A 10,984-nucleotide genomic window follows, 5' to 3' on the forward strand; every position below is an offset into this window, starting at 1 on the left:
TGGGTAAAAAGGCTGATTTATCCTGTATGCACTGATCCTTCCCCTCCTGCACTTTCTATCTGGGGAAAGCCAGCTAACACAGGCAGAGTAGATGACCTGTATATGCTCAGTTGTGTCTTTTATGCTGGAGAGAATAATTACTTGTTCTCAGAGCTAGCCAGGTCACCTGATAGCGATATCACACATGTGGGCATGTATACAGGCTGAAGTGGAAGTCTCCTACATGAATTCTCAGCACTGGAGAAACTGCAGTTTATCACTGACCATGGTACACAGATCAGCTAAAAAGGTATATAGTGGCAATATTTTAATTCTAAAAAGATGATTTATAAGCTGTAGGCACTGTAAGGGGGGGGGGGGGGGGGTGCACAGATTAACTATTTTCATGTTACTCGGTTTAGTAACACTTTAATGTCTGTAGGATATTTAAAAAAAGCCAGTGGGGGTTTGAATAAATTTTTAGAATTAAGTAACGATGCTTGAATATTTAAAGTAGTATACATTGTTAGGTTACACGCACTTTAAACACATGTCTAGCTTGGTAGATGCTCTGAGACATATTGTTGAGACTATGACTAAGGTTTTGGTTAAAATGCTTTGGGATATACTTGCAGTGTTTGTGTTCTTTATACAGAATCACAATCTAACCATTCCAACCAATCAGACAGCGGACTTTCTGACTCCCTGGCCTCCTGCCACGTCCGTTCCCAGAGCATTGTGAGCTCCATCTTCTCAGAAGCCTGGAAGAGAGGGACCCAGCTGGAGGAGTCCAGCAAGGTAGCAGCACCTGCACAGTATTTGCCTATGTAAAGAATGTAGGCATGCGCAGCTGGGCTGCATGAATAGCAGGCTGCTGGTTTCTTCACTGATTTCCTGTACCCCATACCTGATTTCCCATCCCATTATACAGAACAGTGTGTGGCATTCATTATTTCTGAACAAAGCCATCTCCATGATGTTGTCACAAGACCATTCCATTGGGCAAGTTTTGAGTCCATAGCTAAGAGATATATGTAATAAAATAAAGAATTTGACTCTTTTTATATATTTGCTAAATTACCGTTATTGCATGGGAAATCTTAATGAATGGGGTCAGAATATACACTTTTGCATCATTTTGCTTTTCTGTCGCCACGCATTTTATTTCACTGCTCGTGTTTCTCCTGTTGCCTCGTTGTCCCAGGTACCAAATGCGAAGCCCTCCTCTGCTAAGGCCATCAAGCCCACAGCGATTTGTACGGGGCAGTATTAAGGTCAGGGGTTATATGAAAAGCACCTTTTTAACCTGGATGTTGTTAACTGGAATCCTCCAGACTAACTTTCTACAGAACCCTTAATCCTTTCTTAAGAACATGAACGTATCTTAACATAAACACCCTATGGCTTCTAATTGGTTAACTTTTTCCATATACAAAAAAGTTGGACCTTGTGTATGAAAACTGTATACAGTGGAAGTATACTTAAATGGTAACTTAAAGATATGTTAATGTGGTCCTAAAGCCTAATGGAATCCCAACCTATTCTTTCTTTCCCTACTGTCTGTCCTATACTGTACTGTGATACATACATATCAACTGTTCTCTATGCCCATCTGAAAACGATCTGCAGTTTGAACGCTTTTCAGAGGTGGTAGAACAACAGCAGGCAATCTTGATGTCTTTTGAATGCCACCTTTTTACAATGCAAGGGCTTGTGGGACGTGGCGGCATCACAGTAGCACTGATCACTTTTTATTCAAATTAACTTATTATTTAAATTACATTTTATTAGGTTATATTGGTATATTGCCTCACATTGTGCTGCACTAAAAAATGTACGGCATAGAGTACTTTTTTCACCGCTCACCACCACAACGCGATAGTGTGAACCGGCTAGGTAGGAAACCAGGAATTTTGCCTTGTCTTGCAGTGGGACTGCGCTGGAATAGCCACCCAACACCCTTAAAAAGGAGGTCCAGCCCCTCCCCCCCACAAAATATTAAGTCAGCAACTACAAATACTGCAGCTGCTGACTTTTAATATATGGATACTTACCTGTCCCAGGGTCCAATGATGTCAGCAACCTAACCGATCTTCAAATTGGCTGTTGGGGTGCAGCCGCTGCCATTCCTGTTAAGGGAACCCAGTAGTGAAGCCTTTCGGCTTCACATTCAGTTCCCTACTGTGCATGCGCGACTCACGCTGCACTTTCTAATTGGTTTCAGAGACAGAGGAAGGCGGATGGGGCCGAACTTTCAAGAGATCGGGCCGCGACCCTGTCTCCCGGAAGTGGGGAGCGGTGGCCTGTCAAAAACGGGTACCAGTTCCCCCCTCCCCCTGAAAGGTGCCAAATGTGGCACCGGAGTGGGGTGGGAAGACGGCTAAGCAGCAGTTCCACTTTTGAGTGGAACTCCGCTTTAAAAGCACGTTAATACTAAAAAATTTGAAGATGTTCTGTTAGTATGGAATACATATGGATTCCTTCAGTGATTACTTTAACCCCATATTGAAGCACCACTAGGCAGAAAAAGGGCACAGTTCCAGCATCCAGGGAATTAATAAAATATCAAGTGTATAAAATTAATTTACACAAGACTTTGTCAATAGAATACATCTATATGATACATAAGGTTTTCCTCTGCAGCTGCACATTATGGGTGCAGAGGGGAAGTTGAGTCATACTGGGACACAAGGAGCAATCTCTTCTTTGTAATGGATTGACAAAATACTGCATCTTTTTTCTGGGAGCTTCTGTTGCAGTTTAGGGAAATAAGCTATGTCCTGCCTAACTTGCCCCCTCTCCTTTGGCTCTACTGCATTATCACTTTTGTCCCTGTATTGCTGTCTTTTCTCAAACTGTCTGTTTTGTCATATCCTCATGCTACATCATATATTTGGCGAGTTACTCATGTTTCCTTTTTGTAATCTCTTATCTTGGACATTGTGATCCATGACTGAAATGGGAACTGTTATTACTGTGTCTATTTACCCCCTTCCTGACCAGAGCACTTTTTGCAATTGGGCACTGCATCGCTTTAACTGACAATTGCATGGTCGTGTGACGTTGCACCCAAACAAAACAACTTTTGGTGGTATTTGATCACCTCTGCGTTTTTTATTTTTTTGTGCTATAAACAAAAAAGGAGCAACAATTTTGAAAAAAAAAGCTATATTTTTTATTTTTTGCTATAATAAATATCCCCCAAAAATATCTAAAAAAAAAAAAAAAAAAAAAAAAAAATGTTTTCCCCAGTTTAGGCTGATATGTATTCTTCTACATATTTTTGTTTAAAAAAAAAAATCACAATAAGCGTATATTGATTGGTTTGCGCAAAAGTTATAGCGTCTACAAAATGGGGGATAATTTGATGGCATTTTTATTATAAATTTTGTTTTTTTATTTGTAATAGCGGTGATCTGCGACTTTTGTTGTGACTGCGACATTATGGCGGACACATCGGACACTTTTGACACTATTTTGGGACCATTGTCATTTATACAGTGATCAGTGCTATAAAAATGCACTGATTACTGTGTAAATGGCACTAGCAGGGAAGGGGTTAAACACTAGGGGGCGATCAAGGGATTAAGTGTGCCCTAGGGAGTGATTCTAACTGTGGGGAGGATGGGCGGCTACTCACATGACAGTAATCACTGCTCCCAATGACAGGGAGCAGTGATCTCTGTCATGTAACTAGGCAGAACAGGGAAATTCCTTGTTTAAGGCATCTCCCCGTTCTTCTGCTCCATGACACAATCACGGGCACCCGGCGAACATCAAGTCCGCGGGATCCGCTGTCACGGAGCACCTGGCACCCACAATGCCACTTCTTAAAGGGGATGTACCTGTACGCCCATTTGCCCAGTTGTGCCATTGTGCCAACGTATATCATTGTGCGCTGGTCAGCATGTTGTTAAAGCAATTATCTGAAGTTTTTTTTTTTGTTTTGTTTTTTAAGTGAATCTTGTGTGTAAATGTGTATCTCAAAGTTCACCTCAGTGTTCTATGTTGTTCGTGTCTGCTTTCCTGTCCTTATTCAAATACCAATTTTTATGTTGTCATTTTCACTTGTATTGTTTATAGAATTAATATATTCTTGTATATGATTATATTCATTTTTCTTTTCTATAATTCTAGGCTCGGATTGATACTTTAAATCGACCCCTAACATCACTGACTCCACAATCGCACATCCACATTAAAGCCATTTCTCCTCAAGCTGCATCTCAGCCATCACCAATGGCACCACCTCCGCCTCCGCCCCCACCGCCTCCACCACCACCTCCACCCCCTCCTCCTCCACTTCCCACTCAGTCTAAGTCTGCTCCTATATTGTTTGCAAAATATAGTACCATTACAAGGTTGCAAAATGCTGCTCAGTACCCAGGGCCAACCTTCAAAGCACCTTCAGCAATTCAAACAACTCAACATAGCATAGTTGCTGCAAAACCACATGTGTTAGTAACTCCAAATGGAGCAATCCCTCCACCACCACCACCACCCCCTCCTCCTCCACCACCCCCTCCTGGATCTGCTATGGCAATGTTGAAACCAAACCCATGTGCACCATCTATGCCCCAGTTTACACCACCTCCACCTCCTCTAAAAATTCATCAGGTCCAACAAAATAACACAGTCCAGTCTGCACAGCCTCCTCCACCGCCCCCATCGCCACCACCCCCACCACCTCCACCACCACCCCCACCACCTCCACCACCGTTCCAAGCTCCAAACAAGCAGTTTGTCCCTATTGCTAAAACTGCAGCACCTGCTGCTAGTCCAACAACCGCTGTTTTCACAGGACCACCTACAGTTCCAAAAAAGCAATTACACTTCACACCTTCCCAGACCCAACAGCCTGTTTCAGCCCCATCAGTTCCATCTGGCCCAACACCACCTCCAACATTACCTAAACAACAAAGTTTTTCTACCAAGCCTCCTTCTTCCCCACAGTCCACCATGCCCTCAGTTAAGCAAATTGCCAGTCAGTTCCCACAAATATCTCATTCAGATTCCCAGCCCCCTAAGCCAGCAACTCCAAGTACTGCTCCCCAGTCTCCCCCAGCTGTTAAAGCAAAACCAAAATGGCAGCCCTTTTCTGTTCCATCACCTGAATTTCCTCCTCCTCCCCCTGAGAGTAGCCTAGATTTGTTGCCGCCCCCTCCACCTCCACCACCACCACCTCCACCTCCTTCAACATCGCCTGTGCCGCCATCTTCTCCAACACCAGACAAAACGGGCTCTCCTGCTAAGAAATCAAGCAAGACTTCAAGTCCTGGAGGGAAAAAGCCACCTCCTACGCCACAGCGAAACTCTAGCATTAAGTCTAACAGTTCTGCTGAATACTTTGAATCAAAGAAGTCCTCTGTGGACAGCCTTGTTAGTAAATTCGAGGAATCCCCTGGATCTCCATCTAAGGAATCGACACACCCACCTGCAGCTCCACCAAAGCCTGTTAAACTTAATCTCTCTGGAGTAAACTTGCCTATGGCCTTTCAGCAAGGAAACCTTTCTGCTCAGATGTTGCCTTCAGCAAAAGAAACCACCATGGAGTTTCCATCTCCGCCATCTGATTCAGAATCTGATTTCCCACCTCCACCAGCAGATCTTGAGCTTCTTCCACCTCCGCCTCCACCTCCAGATGGCCTTCCTGCTCTATTTTCTGGCAGCACCTCTCCAAAAGTTGCTGTAGTGAACCCACAACCTCAGACATGGTCAAAATCATCTGTCAAGAAAGCCCCACCACCCACAAGACCGAAACGAAATGATAGCATGAGGCTAATGCAACCTGATGTGCCAGAACCTTCTCCTATCAGTCCTCAAGTACCAACTTCACCGAAGCCTAGCCTAAGCGTACAGCCAGAGTTTCTTGCTGACCTTAATAAGACTCTGCAGAGAAAGTCTATTACACGACATAGTTCATTGTCCTCAGCCCGTTTATCCAGACCAGAACCCACTACCACAATGGATGATATGGTACTGCCTCCACCACCACCAGAACTATTAGGAGATCATAAAAAACCAAACTGCTATGGTGGCAGCCATTTGTCAGGCTATGCAACGTTACGAAGGGGACCACCTCCTGCCCCACCTAAAAGAGACCAGAATACCAAACTCTCTGGAGATTGGTAATCAATTAACTTTTTGTCTAGTTACAAACTTTGAAAACTAATGTACTTTGAATTTAGGATCCTCGTGTCATAATATTCAGTCAAAAAATGCCGTTTGGGATAAGGGTCATTGTGCACTTCATATGCCTCCTGTTCAGCAGAAATAATTTCTGGAGATCCATCATTCATTTCCAGTGTGGACAGGACCAAAACACAGTTCATATTCTACATATAAAGAAACCTTTTTGTAGTGTATGTTGGTGTGCAGTGTGTCTGCATGTATTCCTACAATAGGCATATAATACTGTAATTATTAATATAGCAGATGTACAATAAAAGATAACAAGAATGTTTTATCTCACTCTGTCTGGATTGAGTTAGATAAGTTTCTATAACATGGTACAGTAGATGTTCTACTATTTAAATCACCCACATCAGTACATCAGTATGACTTGAAGTGAATCTGTGAGATGTTTGAAACAATCCTGACACAAAAGGGGTCTATAATATAAATGCTTTCACACAACTTTCACCCAGGATCCACAAAGTTTTCCAGTTGCATTCAGTTAGAAAATATGTGAATCTTCTGTGAAACATTTATATGGGTGTCTGCAATTACCTTTATAGCCAGTAAACCTGTGCACCTGTTGATTTTGTTTCACCTTTGTAAAGGCTTTTGATTTTTTTTTTTCATTTCTGTGCTGTGCCCTATCTCATAGGAATGTTCTTCATGGCACCTGAAATGCATTAATTGGGCAAGTGGAGTACAGCTGGTCCCAGATGTAAGGAAGCTTCTAGTATCAAACTGAAACTAAATCAGAGGGGCCTATAGTGAAGGGGCTTCAAGCTATTGGAGGAAACAGCAAATGCCTTGTGGCATATAAACTTAAGTAGAACTTTTAATGTTAAATGTTTAAGATATATAGTTTACTTTAAAGGAAAACTCCAGTTTTTTAGAAAATGCAGTTCTTCAAAAGGCAGCTGTGTGCACTTGTTAACAGCCTTTATTGCAGGTTCTTATCTACTTCCAGCCTGGAGGCACTGAGACAGGCCAGTCCACTAGTTTTCTGTGAATGAAGGATGTGGCAATACTAAGTAGACTGTCTGCCTGCTAAGATCAGTCCAAGTGTTGTAATGGAAGGAAAGAAGTGATGTGTATTTCACCTTTCATCATAATTTATGTCAGAGCTTCTTTAGGGTATAAATTGGCCCAGATAGAGATTGTGCTGGTGGGATCCCAAACAGTTAGTTTTATTTTGAAATAATGTTATGCTTGGTATGGCTGTAAGTATCACAACATTGTTAAGACTGGCCAGTTAGAATCTGATCCTGGTAATTGTAGGCTGTATGTATTGGGTAATCAAAAAAAAAAACTTTGACTGTAATTATGACTACCCTTTATAAAACAAGAATTCTCCTGGCTTTCTAGAATATCAAAATTGTTCAGATAGATTTTTATGTTTTTTTTACATTTTTAAACAATCCGTTCAAGTTTTTTTACTAGTCTTTGTAGGGAATCCAGGCTAATACTAAAAATGACCAGTCAGTTCTGTCTTTTATGGAATGAGAGGTTTGTCGTCCGTGCTTCTTTCATTAGTGGATTAGTTCTGCTTGCTTGAAAACATGGACAAGAATTGCAAAGTTATAATGTGTTGGTTGTAACAAAGACTCTTGAGTAAGTAAAATAAAATCGCCTATATGCAATTATAGAAATACAGACAAAGTGAACATCAGCTGCTTTTAAAATCCAATTTGAGAAGATTATTATTATTATTTTTTTCTGACGACTCTGCTCTATGCTTTGCTGTGAATGTGCACAGCTGTCAGTTTGCTTACTACACAACGTCAGTGTTGCAGGTATCGTAGCGTCCTGCTGAACTATAACAGCTGTCATATACTTTCCTATCCACAGAGCTGCTCAGTATTTAATATTCAGAGATCTTTAACCACTTCATGACTGTCTGCCATAAATTTATGTCTTCAAAAAACATTTTTTTTATTCCATTGATCATTGTGGCATTAAACAGATGTACCCCCAGGATAATGGTCATCTTGGCTAAGTGATCACACTGTCAGCCAGTAAAATGGTCACAGTGAAAAAAAACACTGAATAAATTAAAATCATCTCTGTTTTTATAACAAAATCTATATTAAAGCAGAATTCCAGCCTACAGCTGACTGACTAGCTTTAAACTGTCTCCCCCCCCCCCCCCCCCCTCCTAACACTAAGCCTGGCCATGCATTATTCAACTTTAACATAAGAATGTCCTGCCTAAAAGAAATGCCAATTTTAATAAGGTAAAGCTATGAAAGGTGAAAATCAGTAGACAAACTGCCACAACTTTATAAACTTAGTGAGGTAAACCTGAAAGATAATCACTTTCAGGCTCCTCCTCACATCATTTACACAACAGAAAACAGGTAGGCAAGTTGGTCTCCCATCAAGCATGGGTTCACATGCCTAGTAGTGTACGCAGCATAAATGCTATAGTGGAGAGGAAACCGGTTGTCCTTTAAATTCTATTCACACTTATGTAATCCTTTTATAAATGCATTTGGAACTGCACAAATAAATCTTGATAAGTTCTCTGCCCATGTAGTGAGTGACACTGTTCACATCTGTTTTCTTCATAGAATTTCAGTGCCATTGGCAATAGAGCATATCATGCATTTTGTGTGCAGTTTCACATTTTAATTTTACTACACCAAAATGCACAATTATATCTGCAATACACACTTGCTTAAAAGATTCAAATAGTATTATTTAAATAATGTTCTTGGATAACACAAATTATTATGAAATCATGTTTCTTAATAGTTCTGATGAATACATGATTGCTAGGTTTCATGCTAGCTACTTACCATTCTGTTTCAAAAATCATCGGTATGCTCCAATACCATCTTATTTTATTATATTGAATATAAAATGCTTCAAAAGTAGTCACTTCTTCTCTTTAAATTAATGTAAACCATAAAATACTATTAGTATTAAAGGCTAAGTTCACCTTTTTTTTTTTTTTTTTTATATATTCCAGTTTCCCTATGTACCAGTATACCATTAATGTACCTTTGTTGCAGAAAAGAAAAAGTTGTGTCTGCCTTTTAGCACAGGCTTTACCTCAGCCTCCAACTTGTATAAAAAAACGCCTTTATTACTTCCTGCTACCCATCCCTTAGGTTGGGAAAACTGTTAATGAGATCAGCTGCTGAATTCCTTCCTGTGTCTTAACACCCTGCGCCTGTCCACTCCCTCCAGGAGATTGCTCCCAACCACCTCTGTACTCACATACAGTTGATGTCAATAAGCACTTTTCTCACTGAATACACTGAGTCTTCCTCATTTTGTACGTTACCTTCTTAATGCATCGATCATTTGGCAGAGTGTGCAGGAGCTGAACTATCACATAACAGCCTATGCGAAGCAGAGCTGTAGTATTGAAAACAGGAGAAGTGTGTCCTGGAAGTCTGTTAAGCTCACCATACATTGTACAATCTCCTTTAGATCTACCATCAACTATGCAGTTCAATGGCCTGCCTGATTGAATACAGAGTGATTGGTTAGATAGGTGTGTCCTCCTATTATATAGTTTTGGTAAATTTAAAGGAGATTGTATAGTGTAGGGCCACCTTTATAAGCCTAAAATGAACTAGTCACATTTTCCATGCCATTAATTGTTATCGACACCCCAAAAGCAAACACATTTTGCAGTGTGAAAAACCAAGCATCAAACACAGTAGAACACAGTAAAAAAAATGTGCAAACCGCAACCTGCGAAAATGTTCCATTAGTTACTTGGCCACATGTAGTGCAGCCCAATGAAATCAATAGGCTGCCCTATGCATGTTGCAGGAAAAACAAGCCAAAAAACCTGCACTCTCACTACTCTAGGTGTGAATATGTATACACAAAAACAATGAGGCTCCATTCACATACAGTGGCAGTATGGAGATGAAGAGGTAGATGTTCAGATGTGCAGGTGAAGGATTAACCACTTGCCGACCACCCACCGCAGTTATACTGTGTGGGCCCATGCTGATTGGCTCACGATCGTTCCCCGCAGAGACTGAATGGGAATCTGCTGATGTAAACAAGGCAGACCTCTTTCTGACAGGGGATTACAGGAAGACTAATCTCTGTTATCCCAGGCAGCCCATCCCCCATACAGTTAGTAAACACACCCAGGGAACACAGTTAACCCCTTGATCGCACCGTTAACCCCTTCCCTGGCAGTGTCATTAGAACAATGTCTGTGCATATTTTTAGCACCAATCACTGTAATAATGTCACTGGTTCTAAAAAAAATGTCAGTAAGGTCTTCCATCTGTTTACCGCAATGTTGCAGTAAAAATCACTGATCACCGCCATTACTAGTAAAAAAAAAATATAATAAAATGCTATAAATCTGTCTCCTATTTTGTAGACGCTATAACTTGACACAATCAATATACGCTTATTTGGGCTTTTTTTTTTTACCAAAAATATGTAGCATAATACATATTGGCCTAAATTGATGAAATATATATATATATATATTTTTTTTAATTTTTATTATTAGGTATGTTTTTTATAGCAGACATTTTTTATTTCTTTCAAAATTTACGGTCTTTTTTGTTTGTGCAAAAAATAACCGCAGAGGTGATCAAATAGCATCAAAAGAAAGCTCTATTTGTGGGGGGGGGGAGATATAAATTTTATCTGGGTACAACGTCACATGACTGCTCCATTATCGGTTAAAGTAACTCAATGCCGTATCGCAAAAAAATGGCCTGGTCATCAAGGGGGTATATCCTTCCGGTCCTTAAGTGGTTAATATACAGGTCATGGCGAAGACAATAGATTAGAATTATAGGTGTGTGGGGGGGGGGGGGGGGGGGGTTTGAATGGATTTAAGTAT

General features: G+C 40.8%; 1 protein-coding gene across 10 annotated transcripts in view; it reads left to right on the forward strand.

Moving 5' to 3' along the window:
- RAPH1 (Ras association (RalGDS/AF-6) and pleckstrin homology domains 1) overlaps positions 1 to 6,450 on the forward strand; it is a 257,631-nt gene extending 251,181 nt beyond the window's left edge. For 8 of the 10 annotated variants that reach the window (XM_077448530.1, XM_077448535.1, XM_077448537.1 and 5 more), the window contains 2 exons: positions 635 to 777; positions 4,117 to 6,450. In XM_077448530.1, coding sequence (XP_077304656.1) covers positions 635 to 777; positions 4,117 to 6,111 — 2,138 coding nt within the window. In that variant the 3' untranslated portion in view covers positions 6,112 to 6,450. Of the gene's footprint in view, positions 1 to 634; positions 778 to 1,183; positions 1,254 to 4,116 lie in introns of all 10 variants that reach the window. The other 2 variants (XM_077448539.1, XM_077448532.1) reach the window with 2 other exon arrangements.
- The last annotated feature ends 4,534 nt before the right edge of the window (positions 6,451 to 10,984 follow it).

Source organism: Lithobates pipiens, unplaced genomic scaffold (genome assembly GCF_037356315.1).
Source record: "Lithobates pipiens isolate NorthernLeopardFrog02 unplaced genomic scaffold, aLitPip1_a1.2 Scaffold_22, whole genome shotgun sequence".
In the NCBI taxonomy this organism is placed as follows: Eukaryota; Metazoa; Chordata; class Amphibia; order Anura; family Ranidae; genus Lithobates; species Lithobates pipiens.